A 14,472-nucleotide genomic window follows, 5' to 3' on the forward strand; every position below is an offset into this window, starting at 1 on the left:
TTAATCCATCAGCAAAGGCTTTAAAATTTGAGTTGACTGGCTTTCTTCAAATGCCCATTTCTGCCAGTACCTGCCTAGCCCAGGAGAATCTGTCCAGTCATAATCTGCACAACAGAAATTCATCTGCAGCCACTTATCTTTCAAGTTCCCTTACATCAGAGGAGACTCAATGAGATACAACCAAACATTAAATTCTTTTGCAAACACAGCTCACAGGTTCCTGGAGAGAAAAGGCTCTGCAGCAGCAATGGAGGAGCAATGCTGCCATCTGCAGACACTCTGAATTGAAGCTTCCTTATTTGGATGTCATACAATCTTGCATTTTATCCTTTATAACAATCTCTAAATGTGTTTGTGAAGCACAGTGTGCCACTGGCCAAGGCAGGAAAATTTCAAGCTCGTTTATGACACACATGGGGGAGGCATTACGCTGTCACAGTTGTATGGAGCAGTGACCATAGCATAAAAACTGGCAGAACATACTGGTGAGGATGAAAAAATTCATCTTTATTGAAGGTATAAAAGTTCAGCTGAAACCTCCTTACAAATACTGCACAGTACATAGCACAGAAAACTGGATCAGAGAGAATTCTGCACATTGATTAATATACCAGAATTATTCTAAGCCTGCCATTAGTAGGAAATGATCACTGCTACAGAACTGTTTGCCTTGGGATAGGGAAGGACAGGACTATGTGATTCATAAAAGGACTTTTACACCAAAAAAAGTATGATTTTTCAGGCACTTCCACTATAAACATGGCAGATTGTCCTAGATTGCAAGGCATTGTGTATTCTATTTGCCATCAGTTAGAGGTGGGGCAGTTATCTTGTTAGTTGGGCAGGTTTCTTTATTTCTTCCACAAACCAATCCTCCCTCAGGGAGACACCTGCTGATAACAGCCATTGAATGTCACTGCATAGCTGATAAAAATTCCATCATCCCATTGGGAGATGTGAGCCCAGAGGGAGGAGCCAAGCATTCCTACCTGGATATAATCTGGAGATTCTGGAACACCAGCACAGTTTCTGCACTGGATTTCCCAGAGGAGCAGCAGCTGCCTCTGCCCCTGATCTTCAGAGGAAGAGACTGCACCTTTCTCCAGGATCCCTGCTCCAGCAGAGCCACCCTGACACTGCAGGAGGGCTGAGCCACAATTCCAATGGGACTGCTGCCAACAGCCTGACCCACAGGGTGTCAGGTTGGGTTCTGACTCTTGTCAGTGTTGTTTGCTTTCACTGCATTGTTTATTTTATTTTTATTTTCTTCCCTAATGAAGAACTGTTATTCCTGCTCCCATATCTTTGCCTGAGAGCCCCTTAATTTAAAATTTATAGCAATTTGGAGGGGGTTTACATTTTCTATTTTAGGGGAGGCTCCTGCCTTCCTCAGCACACACCAAGACACAGATGAAGACCTTCTTTCTTTTGTGACCATGTTTTAATCCATGTGCAAAAATACAACTTGAATAATATAAAAGAATCAAACATAGCATAATTAACTGAGTAACATTCAGACAGTTTATTGGGTAAGAAGAAAGGCCAGGAGTGCTTTAGAACACATTAACAGATGGGCTACAAATCAGTTCATGTACCAGTGCACATTTATCACACAGCTCATCAAGAGTGACCTGAAAGAAGTTTCTAAAGTTTATATTCAGGGAAAGTAGCATGGGACAGGGAAAAGTGGGGTAGGGGAAGAGACCCAGCATCTTCATCATAAAGCAAACAAATAAATGAACCACTCTTACCACTCACTGATTATATATGAAGATTATTTTGGCCTAATTACATTGGTTAAGTCACCCTTTATGTTAGTTTGTATCTAAAATGTTTTCTAGTACTAACAAGCCTTTTGGAAAGCACAGAGATAAAACTTTTTACTTTTACTTTCAAAGCTCTTTAGGACAATGATGTCAGCTCAGCTACCCTGTAAGTTAGGCAAAAATTAGCTGTTTTCTGAGACACAGAGAAGTTAAATGACTTCATCAAAACCATGGTGAAGAATGTGTTAGTTATTACCAATATCCTCAAGAACCTGGAATGATACTGTTTTCAAAGAGAGGGAATTGGAGGCAACCAGCATCTGCTAGTAAGAAATTACCAAATTTTCATCTCAGTTTTACTATTAAATACTTTTAATTCCCTCTACCTCAGAAAGTGTTCCACACATATATTTCTGTAATAATGAGCTGTTTCATCTTAGTAATAAAAAGCACTGGTCCTTTCTAGCCCTAAGTAGAAAGTATCCTACTAGTCAAGATAGGCAGTCAAGATACAGTAAGAGTTACATACTCCAATGATCTTCCCATTATTACAATTACAGTTATCAAAGACACAAGCCAAGTTACTTTAAGGAATTTAGCTGGAGTGCTCTAGTTTTTGTAAAAAAAGTAAAGATAACTAACCATTCTTCGAAATGGAAAGCTATTAAAAACCAAGCTATCCTAAAATGAAGCACACAGCTGCCACAAAGGGCAGGATTAACCCAATAAACTTGAATATCCCCAATTGCAAGGTTAACAGATTTGTCAGCTCAGCCCTTACTTATCCCTACAAAAGCTTTTGGTTTGCAGAAATGTGAAATGGATATTGGAGCTTGGTTCTTCTTCATTCTGTAGGTCCACAAAGAAGCAACAGTAGAAACTGTTGTGTATACCTGCATTGAATAGTTTCCAAACCTTCTGGATATCTCCCTCCATCTGAGCTGAACTCTTGCATTTTCTCCTTGTGTTTTTAATCCTAACAAGTATTTTGCTGTAGCAAAGAGCTGCTGAAGTGCATCTCTTCTTGTCCAGTGCCTAGCCAGATTAGAGAGATCATCTGCTCATTTTAATAAATAAAAGATGAAAGTGTGGCTCATTAAATAGGCCTGCAAAGACTCCTCCCCATTAACTTCAGCTCAGGTATAACTGCTGGGTAACACTGGATAACATGAAGCCATAAAATGAATCTCTAAATAGCTGTGCCATGTAATCTGGTACCATCAACTCAGCTTTAGTGCTGCCAGTACAACCCACTGATGGCACACTTGGCTCTTTCAGATTTACTCCATGAGGACATAACTCACCTGTGACAGATCCATGTGAGTTTATTGCTACTTTATTGCTCCTGTGTAAAATGGTTCACACAGTTGTTCAAAAGCAAGGCTGTGGCTGGCACCAGGAGCTCTAGTTCAACACCTGTGTCAATCCCTCTGAGCTTATCACAGCTCCTGCAAAGAAGCTTCTCAGGAAAATCTGTGCACAGGTACTAAATAACTCAGAAGAGAATTCAGTTGCCACTAAGTAATGTGTTGTGGATCAAATCCAGCTTTGCACTGGAAGGCACATATTTCCCCATTGTGTTTGGCATGTTTTTCACACAGCTGCTGAAACAATCAGCTCTTCAAAAGGCCACATGAACAGCAAGTGGCAAGATCTGCAGGAGAAAACAGAGCAATGCTGTAAGGTATAGAGTGGGGAACTCCCCTTCAGAGATCACTTAACTGTGATTCAGTGACACAAACTCTGGACTCCATTAGGAAAATCTTGTTAACAAAATTGGTTTATTCCAGTTTCCAGTCCTAATTTTTATGCAGAGCCAATGCAATAATCCAGATTTGTTTTTTCTAACAATACATCTTTCTTCTTTGGTGAACCGGGCTTCTTGTAACAAGACTATGAATAATACTCTAAATAAACAGAGAAAAACAAATTGGGAAAAAAAAAAGCTATTTTAACATCAGGAATTTTTTTTCCACCTATGTATCCATTAATCCATAGCTACTCAGAGAAATTTGGCACTCTGTCAGCTCCTCCTAACTCAAAACTTGCCATTACAGAAAGTAAATTCTAAGCAAATACAAAAATGGAAACCATTTGGTTTTGTACCCATTAAGGGCTTTCCAGTTGCATGGTTTGCATTTACAGCTTCAGCTTTTGTAGCAGAATACAGATTTACTGGTTTTGGCCAAAAGTTTGTGCAGTGGGCTATTTGTGCTCCATTTTAGCACTACAACCCACAGAGATTTATAACTTTGACATTTCTAGACTGTATGGGACAAGCAGAAGCAATAGTTCATGAATCAGTATCTAGTGCATTTCAGGGGGCTTGGAAATAAAAGCTCAAAATTTGGCTAGGAAAAGCAAAACAAAACTTAAAACATACTACAGATAAGGATGAAATACAAGAGAGTGAATTAATGGCACCTACATTGTGATACTAAACATTTGGCAGTGTTTTCTGATTCCCATATGGGACCCACTGGGCTCCTTCACCACTATAAAAATAAAAGTTATAAGAGGAATCATTGTGCTTGTGAAGTGAATGGGGAGTGTGATTTGAGGGTCTATCTCTCATTGAACTGACAGTGACAAAGTTAGGCGGCAAAAGGATGAGGTTCTTTAAACATTTCCTCGACTTTATGTCACCTTGTTCCTCAAAGCAAAACCACACAGTTCTCCCCTTCTACAGAACTGATAAATCCCTTTTTTGACAGTATAAGCTGTGTTGTATAAGCTATCCAAGACCAGAAATCATAACATTCACTACCAACAGTGCAAGGTGGTCTTTCCATTCTTCTCACAGTCCATAATGAGCCATTTATTCATAACATCCATGTTAATTGGCATGAAGAGTGAATTATGAAGCCTCACCCTACAGCTCTTTTCACAGTTTGGGCAGAGCACCAGCTGGTGCCAATGTAATGCCAAAAACATAGAAAAGGCCCAGCAGCAGATTGAGTTTGGCTGTCCTCTGAGGAATTTTGTTGAAGTTCTGGCTGCGGAACTGTCTCTCCAGTGAGAATGCCATGGGGATGGTGAGCAGGGGCAGCGCCATGCTGATGGTGTAACGTGTGGCCAGCACACAGAAAATCAGGTAGGGCAGGAAGAGCAGCACAGTGTAGAGCATGTAGGAGAAGGTGGGGCCGATGAGGATGGCCAAGGTGACGATCCCAGCCTGCCGGTCTGACTCCATGTCCCGGGTGTTGTTGCTGTGCAGGATGGCCTCAGTGCTGAGGGCCAGGGGGACAGCATAGAGCAGGGGGGTCAAGGACAGGTAACCCACCTGCACTGCGTGGGCAAACTCCACAGCCAGGGGCCCAAAGGTGATCAGGATCACCACATCGCCAAGGGCAACGTACTTAAATCCAATTCCTGTGGCAAGACAAGAATAAAATCAAGCATTGTTAAATAATTCAAATGACAGAAGAGAATGGAGACATAACAGTTCAGCCTTTCCCATAGGAATACTACAAAACAACCAAAACACAGGTGGCTATGGACAAGAAACATGTTATTTCTAAGATAAGAATTTCTCCAGACAAACAATGTAACAAAAACTGAGGGCCACTGAAAAAAATCCATTTGCCCAGGATTTTTCTCCTGGGAAGCTGAGAATCCTCAATTCTTATTTCATTTGCTTCTCCTGTGTGGAATGTGTTTGGAGATTGTTTACCCACAGGTGATTGTTTCATTGGATTTTGGTGGGAGTTGTTTTGACTCTTTGGCCCATTACAGCCAAGCTGTGTCAGGACTCTGGAAAGAGTCACAAGTTTTCATTATTATCTTTTTAGCATTCAGTAAGTATCCTTAGTTAGGAAGCACCTTAAAGTATCCTTTCTGTATTCTTAAGTATAATATAGTATTATAAAGTAATAAATTAGCCTTCTAAGAACATGGAGTCACATCCATCATTCCTGTCTTCATCTGGGTTTCCCAGCAAATAAAATAGGCCAGGTTTTAATACCCACCTAGAAATACCTGTCTCTGCAGAAACCTTTAGAAATAAGGTACTTTTTAGTGTGATCATGCACACTAGAACCTGATCCTGAAGAAATACAGAAAATGCTCAGAATGAAGTGCAAAACTGGCAAGATGCTTTCAGGGAAATGCACATAACTGAAAGTCTGACAGTTAGAAACTGAGTTGCTTTTCCTTCTCCTACTAATGATGTTTGTATCTATCCAACACAGGATGACACTGAAACATCCCTGTCTTATTAAGAAAAATCCCAAACTGTACTATAAAGCATTCACAGTGAAGCTCCATCTAAAGAATAACAATGAAACATTCCAAAGCAAAGTAACATTCCCACCAAAGGAAAGAAAATGTGCCATTAGCTACACTGCTAAAGGATATGAGATAAACTTCACAAAAAGATTCAGCAACAGTTCTGGTAAGCATCTAAATCCATATATGTAAACAATAATGCCTCAACACCACTATGCAACTGAAGATCTTGGTATAACTCTTCCCACAACATTCAATTGTAAAGAATACAAGTTTACATACCAGCACTTCAGGAAATACCACAAATATTTTATTCCATTAGACAGATCACATGTGTCTTCTAGAAACATCTTGGCCATTCAGCTGATTCTATCACTTCTACATTGAGATTCACAAGAAGCGGGGTGCAGCACTCACCTCCGGTATAAAGGAAGGAGCTGGAAAGTCCTCCAAAGTAAATCAGGGCCAGATGCTCCAGCTTGAGCGTCGAGACCGCGTAGAGCCCAGCAGCGCAGACACAGCCCACGGTGTAGAGAAAGACTCCAAACCGCACTACATCCTGCGGCTCCAAAATCTGGTCCACCAACGTCCTGTCATCACTCTTCTTGTGATCGATGCCTTTGGAAAAGTCATAGTAGGTATTTACCAGGTTACCGGCCCCGTGCACGGCCAGCACGGTCACGGCGCTGCCCAGCAGCAGCCCCGGGTCCAGCGCTCCCTCAGCCCGGTACGCCAGGGCGCTGCCCAGCGCCACAGGGGTGAGCGAGGCGCTGAAGCTCCACGGCCGGAGCGCCAGCACATAAGCCGCGCACTTGTGTCTCCAGCTGCCGCCGGCGGCCCCGTCCGCGCCCGCCAAGGCCGCGCCGCCGCTCTCGCTCCCGCGGGGGCTCTCGGCGCTGATACTGATCTTCTGCACCAGCTCTGCCGGTCCCATGCTCGCCCCGCCGTCTCGCAGCAGCAGCACCTGGAAGGGGAAGGGCCGCCCGTTAGCGGGGCCCGGGGGGAGCTGGGGGCGCCGCCGCTATGGCGGCCTGAGGGAGACGCCAGGGCGCCGCCATTACCCGCCCTGCGAGACCGCCAGCCTGCCCGGCCCCGCCACCCCCGCGGCCGTGTGCCAAGAGTTCCGCACCTGCCGGCACCGCCCCGGCGGACAAATTAAAAGGAAAATGAAGCGGCTCACGGCGTCATGCGCGGCGGCGACGGGCTCACCCCGCAGCACGCGGCAGCACCACGATTCATGTCAGAGCCGCCACGGAGCGCCCGAAGTCTGGCGCAGACACAGCCGTGTCAGCCATGGCCGCTGTCATGGGCACGGCCGGACACAGTTCAGCGGAGCACACCGGGCACGGCGGCGCCTTGCTCCCTGTGCGCATGCGCAGGGCTCACACCGTAGCATGGCTTCTGCTGGGAAGGAACTTAAAGCCTTAAAGCTCCTCTCGTGTCAGCCCCTGTCATGTCAGGAACACCTTCCGCTGGCCCAGGCTGCTCCCACATGGCCTTGGACACTTCCGTGGATAGGGCAGCCACAGCTTCTCTGGGCAACTTATGCCAGGATCTCCCCAAACATTTTCTTACATTTCTTCTCTTCTAGTCTGAACCCATTCCCCCTTGTTCCTGGTTAAGAGTCCCTCCTTGTATGTCCCTCCAGAGGCTGCTCTGAGATCTCCACACAACCGTCTCTTCTTCCACAATAGCACCACACAGCTCGGTGTCACTTGCTGAGAGTGCCTCAATCCCACTGTCGCCGACAAAGTTGATGAATACTATCAGCCCCAGTACCACCCCCGAGGGACACTGCTTGTCCCTGGTCTCGATGCGGACAATGCGCCGCTGACCGCAACCCTTTACGTGCGGCTATCCAGCCAGTTCTTTATCCAACGAATAGTCTATCCATCAAATCCATGTCTCTCCGGTTTAGAGACCAGGATGTCACGCGGAACAGTGCCAAGCTCAAGCAGATGAAGCCGCTTGTTCTACCCTATACCCATGCTGCAGCCCGGCCATAGCCGGCACCTCACGGAAGGGCGGAAGCCGGCATCGGGAGGGTGGGCCTACTGAGTAAACCCAGCCATTCTATTGGTCAGATGCGCTGCCACTCAGTCATACTGCCTTGATGATTGGTCCAAACCCGACTGTCCTTGCGGTTCCTTGGGGAAGGGGCGGAGCTTCCAGGGCTTCTTCCCCCTTTCCCTTTTCCTATTGGTCAGATGTGATGCCGATCACTGCATTCCCGGGATCCCATTGGCCAGCCGCGGCTCGCCGGCGCTGCAGGCGCGGCGGCGGGGCAGGCACGGGGCCCGGAGTAGGGGAGGCGGCGGCGGGTGAGTGAGGGCGGCGGTGCCTCTCATCATCATCGGCTCCCCTTCCCCTCACCTCCCGCTCCCCGCCCTGCCCGAGCTCCCGGCCGCGCGGCCGTGCCCGCCTCGCCCCGCCTCACCCCTCCCTCACGCTCGGCCTGCGGGGCTCCCCCCGCACTCGGGCCTGCCGCGTCCCGCCCGCTGCGCTCTGTGGCCCTGAGGGACTCCCACGAACTGCCCCCGGGCTGGGTTGATGGGCAGCAGCGATCCCCCAGCTGCTCTTTGATCCGGGGAGCCTCTGCTGGGCTCCTGCCAGCCGCCAGCTCGCCCATGGTCCCGCTGGATAGCTGTGAATCCGCTTGTGGAATATTTGGGGAGAAACAGTTGAAGTTCTGGTGTTAGTGCTTGCTTTGGTCTTATATAATCTGAATATCGGGGAGTGGGGGGGAGCGTCAAGCATCTGAAATGTTTTTGATAGAAAGAAAGGCTGCTGAGAAAGTTTGTTTATGTGTTATGCTGGGAACCCCCGTGTTGCAATGATTGGTGTTGCCATAACTGGACTTCCCATCTCTAAATATCTGCTGGAGGGTGTAACACTTGCCAGTGCTGAGCTTTCCTTGTGTTGGTGTCACACTGAGGTTTCTGAGAAGAAACTTGGATGGAAGTGTTCAGGGAGGGCATATGTTAGTGATATAATCCTGGGAATGGTTGTGCTTACTTATTATAGGTGATTACAAACCCTTATTTCACCCTGCTGGCTTTCAACTGTTGCATTACCCTTGATTTAGGATTAGATCACCTACTGTGATGTATTTTGGTATTTGAGAGAGTAAATGGGCTGGGAGTTATGATATGGAATGATACACTTTTATCATGGAGAGTAATGCCTAAGGAATACAGTCATTACTTTTAATTTTATAGTTACCAACACAGCATCTTTACGGGTATTTTGAGAACTGTCAGGAGGGCCAGCCTTAAGAGAGAAGCTCAGAGATTTCAATTCGAGCAGTAAGAAATGTGTCTCTCTGAAGAATTCACAGGACTTGATGCCCCTGAGCCCCAGCACAGTGCCACCATGTCGGGTACTGTGTCCATCCTCCAACAATTTGCCAATGGCTTGAAGAGTCGCAGCGAGGAGACCAGGGCCAAGGCTGCCAAGGACCTGCAGCATTATGTCACCATGGAGCTGCGTGAGGTGGGTGCTGCAAGTGGGATTATTTGTCCTTGTGGAGAGGAATGGGCTGGGTACCTTGGAAATGGAGGTTTTTGGAATGAGGAGATGGGGCACACAGAGAGTTTATCTCTGCCCCCTGGCATGGAGGAGAGGTGAGCAAATTGGTGACACAAAAGGTGTACCAGAATAAGTAAGCTTGCTGCATATAGCTCACAAATAAGAGAAATTAGTTTGAGCTTGTAATGTATTTTGATTTCATTTCTTCTCTTTAAGTGGCATAAGAAGCATTGTCTTTATGGAGGTTTTGGAGCAGAGGGGAGAGAGAGAATGCTGAAAGCTGATTTGAACTTTTTGCTTTTACAGATGAGTCAGGAAGAATCCACCAGGTTTTATGATCAGCTGAACCATCACATATTTGAGCTGGTCTCCAGCTCTGATGCAAATGAAAGGAAGGGTGGCATTCTGGCTATAGGTAAGTGAAAGTGCATAATGCTTCTGCTGAGTTTTCTCTTCATGCAGCTACCTTTAAGGAAAGATTTTCAAAAGGAATGAGCTTTTATGGTTGGCAGCTCAGGATACTGGGTGTGTTCTGGTTGCTGGCTCTGAAAATCTGTGTGAAGTGTCAGCATGGGAGCTACTGAGAGTGGCTGAGAACCTGGTACTTAATGGGCCCTGAGCTCTTCTGGGAGCTGAGCGTCAAATGTGAATGCTGAGCCCATGAAAATTCTGTTCTGGAGCTCAGCTGAGAGCACCTTGTGCTGCCCCTTTATATGTTTCATGGAAGGCTGACTTTCTCAACTCTCTTCCATCTGGAGAGAGTCTTGTTATTTACATTTCCCTGTCAACTTCCATCCCCAAGAGGGGCTCACAGAGCTTCTGCTTTGATTCTGATCAGCCTCTCCATTAGTGGCCCTGGCTGTGTGCTCTGAGATTTCACAGCTGCCTGAATCCCCACTCTTGGGGAAGTCAGCTTGCAGAAATACTTTGGAAGCAGCCTGTATTGTAGCAGTTACTTTTTAAATAGCCAAGGAGATGTTTATGGTTTAGGCCCTAGACAGAATCATCCAGTCCCAATGTGTTTGAAGGCAGTGTAAATCCCTTAGAGGAATCTTTATTGCTAACATCAGTTCTTAAGCTGACAGTATCACATTCAAGTTGTTTTGTGAATTTAGTGAAAGGTGCCAGTTTGGCAACCTTGGACACTTTATCTACAAAACAGATACAGCCTAGGCACTGGCAGTGAAAGCTTCTGCCATGCTGGTGTGTGATGAATTGCCTCCACCCTCTCCAGGAGAGACAGTCTCTGGGACTGGGGAACAGAGCATTTCCTTGGGTGCTCAGTCTTTGACTTTTCTTGTGAGGTGGACTAGCTACAGCAGTTGCATGCAGATGGATGTCTTTCTATTAGGAACAGTTCTGTGATCCCAGGGTGAATTATTTTTTCCTCTTCTAAAACTAAAAATTGTGACATTTATGAGGCTACCAGGTGCATTTTTCCACTCATTTAAAAAGTTCAGGCTTTTACAAACGGTGGCCCTTTCCTGTGCTCGATTTTTTTTTTTTATTTTTTGTGTGGATTTGCAATTTAGGGGGGCTTAATGGGAGTCTTTAAGGAATACTAGCAGTCATCCAGGGATTACCCACTGTCTGCCTCAGTGACTCTTGGGGAGAACTGCAGCACATGCAAACTGCAGCGTTGCTCCCTCTCTCTGCAGCGAGTCTAATCGGTGTTGAAGGAGGTAATGCCACCCGTATCGGCAGGTTTGCCAACTACCTGAGGAACCTCCTGCCATCCAATGACCCTGTTGTGATGGAGATGGCTTCCAAGGCTATTGGGAGGCTTGCAATGGCTGGTGACACCTTCACAGCTGAGTATGTGGAGTTTGAGGTGAAGCGAGCTCTGGAGTGGCTGGGAGCTGACAGGAATGAAGGTCGTAGACATGCAGCTGTAAGTGATGCCTTTTTTGTTGTCATCAAATAGTTGGGGTTAGTGAACAGTGGTAGGAAACATGCACAGAAATCTGCAGATAAGCCTTGGTCAGGGTGGGAATGGTTGCCAGTCTGTGTTTGAGAATCTGTAATGTCCTCATGGCAGACAGAGTGCTGCTTCATTGCTTCTCCATTAACCCAGTGATTAATGAAGAGCATGACACTGTTATGTCAGTGTGGGGATGGAAAAGCTCACAGACATCCACAGTCTAAACAAACGGTACTGCACTGTAAAAGTTATGAGGTTTGTGTGCTCATCTTTCAGATTGTTACTGTTTCCCTCCCCCCGTGCAGGTCCTTGTCCTGCGGGAGCTGGCCATCAGCGTGCCCACCTTCTTCTTCCAGCAAGTGCAGCCATTCTTTGACAATATCTTTGTGGCTGTGTGGGATCCCAAGCAGGCCATCCGAGAGGGAGCTGTCTCTGCCTTAAGAGCCTGCCTTATCCTCACCACACAACGGGAGCCAAAAGAGATGCAGAAACCCCAGTGGTACAGAGTAAGAAAATAACTTTGTGTTCAAGCAGCCCCTTGTTGAAGTGCCAGTTTTCAGAAGAGCTGGCTAAGCTAAGAACCTGTCACCTTTATCAGTTAAAAAACGGCCTCTCCATGAAAGGGTTGAAAATATAATGGCTTCTAAAGTGAGTAGCTCCTTTAGCTTACTGCTGCAAAAATAAGCAAGATTTAACTCCTTCAAGATTACATTGTTCTATCTGCACCTCATCTTCAGCTGTTGAACTTGACCTAGTTTTATAGCCATGCAATTATCTAGTGTCATCTCTTACTAGTAGAGGGTTTTATTAGTGTAGATAAAAAACATAAGTGTGAAAGATAAGAATTCTTTTGGCTGAATCTTTGCTGCCATTGTCACATGAATTCAAGCTTGGTGATATCAAGTAAGTTTTAGGCAGTGCAGTCAGATGTTATGAATTTGGATTTCTTGTAATCAAATAAGTACTGCAGACAGTGATGAAGCTGATACCATGCTGTTTGATTAGTGCTGCTGAGAATGCTCTGCAGCAGAGTCCACAACTTTTGGGTAAATCAGAATTTTATTGTGTTATACTTCTTTTATTACTCAATTGAGGTTTGTGGCTACTCTTGGAAAATGCAGAATGTCACTAACTCTTGACTGGCAGTACTACTTCATTTCCACAGACTTGGTTTCTGCATTGTCACTGAGATTATTTTTTTTCCCCCAAGCATACATATGAAGAGGCTGAGAAGGGCTTTGATGAGACTTTGGCCAAAGAGAAAGGAATGAATCGTGATGACCGAATCCACGGTGCCTTACTGATCCTCAATGAGCTAGTGAGAATCAGCAGTATGGAGGGAGAGGTGAGCAAAGGAGTGATTATGGGCATTGACTGAGAGTGCATAGCAACTCTGCAGGCTGTGCAAATATCCCATAGTGTTGCAATGGGGTTGTTGGGTGGAAAAATCTGAACATGGAGTTGAGCATTCAAGTGTGTTAGAGAAATAAAAGGGACAAGTTTGGGCTGAGGAGTTAATAAGCTCCAATGGAAAGTCTATTAACTTGATTAAATACAATGAAAAATATTTTTTCTATGGAATGAGGAGTCTCTTGCATGTTAGACACTCAAATACTTTTGCTGGATTTTACTCAGTTGATGTTTTACAGTCATTTGAATATTGATTATACAGGGTGCTATTCAGGAGATTTGGGTAATACTGTACTGAGAGTATGTGACAGTGTTCACAGGGGTCTGAGGTTGAGGGAAGAGACAAGGATCTCACTCCATGTTTCAGAGGGCTTGATTTATTATTTTATTATATATCATATTAAAACTATACTAAAAGAATAGAAGACAGGATTTCATCAGCAGGCTAGCTAAGAATAGAAAAGGAAATAATGATAACAAAGGTTTGTGTCTTGGACTCTCTGTCTGAGCCAGCTGACTGTGATTGGCCATTAATTAAAAACAACCAACATAGGCCAATCCCAGATGCACCTGTTGCATTCCACAGCAGCAGATAATCAATGTTTACATTTTGTTCCTGAGGCCTCTCAGCTTCTCAGGAGGAAAAACCCTAAGGAAAGGATTTTTCATAAAAGATGTCTGTGACAAGAGTATCTTAATTACTTTTTATTTTTTAATGTTTCTCTGCTTTGTGCAGCGCCTTAGAGAGGAGATGGAGGAGATCACTCAGCAGCAGCTTGTGCATGACAAGTACTGCAAAGACCTGATGGGCTTCAGCACCAAGCCTCGCCACATCACTCCCTTCACAAGCTTTCAGTCTCTTCAGCCCTCTCAGTCAAATGCTTTGGCTGGTCTCCTGGGGTACAGTGCTCACCAAGGAATTATGGGCTTTGCAACCTCACCTGTCCCAGTAAAATCTACGTTGGTGGAAAGTCGATGCTGCAGGGATCTGATGGAAGAGAAATTTGATCAAGTATGTATTTGTTCTTCAGCTTGTCTCCCAACATTCTCAACATCTGTTCTTGCAGAGGAATTGCACTCTGTGTTTTTACTTAGGCAATACCAGCTAGTATTGAACTGAACCTTCAAAACTCAATATTTACACGTATTGTGGTTTTGTAACTGCCTGTCTTGGGGCAAATGATTTATTTCCTTTGGAATCAGTCTTGATTATCCTTTTCTTTGAGGGACTCTGAAGCCGAATGTCAGTAGAATGCCTAAAAGCACACAGGTAATAAACATTTGTGTGTTACTGCCAATGGCCATCCTTTAAAGCCTAATCTATTTCCTTCCAGGTCTGCCAGTGGGTTCTCAAGTGCAGAACCAGCAAAAACTCTTTGATCCAGATGACAGTTCTCAATCTGCTCCCACGACTGGCCGCTTTCCGTCCCTCAGCATTCACAGGTGACAAGACAAATGCTTGGATGTTAGAAATGTTGCTGAGTTTGGGCTGGAAGTTATCCAGATCTCTGGTCCAGATGAATTTGTGCAGCACACCAAATGTGGTGCTTGTCTGATGAGCGCATTTCTCTTGGGGAATGTTCTGCATAAGTGTGACTTGATAGCTGATGCCAAAATGCT

At 45.3% G+C, this 14,472-nt stretch overlaps 2 protein-coding genes across 6 annotated transcripts in view; one reads left to right on the forward strand and one right to left on the reverse strand.

Moving 5' to 3' along the window:
- Positions 1 to 1,498: 1,498 nt before the first annotated feature.
- On the reverse strand, positions 1,499 to 7,290 carry UBIAD1 (UbiA prenyltransferase domain containing 1). Of its 2 annotated transcripts, XM_063176845.1 has the most exons (3): positions 7,123 to 7,290; positions 6,411 to 6,957; positions 1,499 to 5,138 (listed from the first exon to the last, which is right to left on the reverse strand). In XM_063176845.1, the coding sequence occupies exons 2-3, from the start codon at positions 6,925 to 6,927 to the stop codon at positions 4,651 to 4,653; spliced, it is 1,005 nt and encodes a 334-aa protein (XP_063032915.1). In that variant the 5' UTR covers positions 6,928 to 6,957; positions 7,123 to 7,290; the 3' UTR covers positions 1,499 to 4,650. The 2 variants fall into 2 exon arrangements, with proteins under 2 accessions (XP_063032915.1, XP_063032914.1); XM_063176844.1 differs by lacking the exon at positions 7,123 to 7,290 and having other exon boundaries at positions 6,411 to 7,038.
- Positions 7,291 to 8,246: 956 nt separating this feature from the next.
- Positions 8,247 to 14,472, forward strand: part of MTOR (mechanistic target of rapamycin kinase) — a 71,580-nt gene continuing 65,354 nt past the window's right edge. For 2 of the 4 annotated variants that reach the window (XM_063177021.1, XM_063177023.1), the window contains exons 1-8: positions 8,557 to 8,687; positions 9,322 to 9,485; positions 9,828 to 9,936; positions 11,180 to 11,412; positions 11,748 to 11,948; positions 12,653 to 12,787; positions 13,589 to 13,864; positions 14,187 to 14,295. In XM_063177021.1, coding sequence (XP_063033091.1) covers positions 9,366 to 9,485; positions 9,828 to 9,936; positions 11,180 to 11,412; positions 11,748 to 11,948; positions 12,653 to 12,787; positions 13,589 to 13,864; positions 14,187 to 14,295 — 1,183 coding nt within the window. In that variant the 5' untranslated portion in view covers positions 8,557 to 8,687; positions 9,322 to 9,365. Of the gene's footprint in view, positions 8,315 to 8,555; positions 8,688 to 9,321; positions 9,486 to 9,827; positions 9,937 to 11,179; positions 11,413 to 11,747; positions 11,949 to 12,652; positions 12,788 to 13,588; positions 13,865 to 14,186; positions 14,296 to 14,472 lie in introns of those variants that run through there. The other 2 variants (XM_063177020.1, XM_063177022.1) reach the window with 2 other exon arrangements.

This window comes from Melospiza melodia, chromosome 26 (assembly GCF_035770615.1).
Source record: "Melospiza melodia melodia isolate bMelMel2 chromosome 26, bMelMel2.pri, whole genome shotgun sequence".
Taxonomy (NCBI): Eukaryota; Metazoa; Chordata; class Aves; order Passeriformes; family Passerellidae; genus Melospiza; species Melospiza melodia.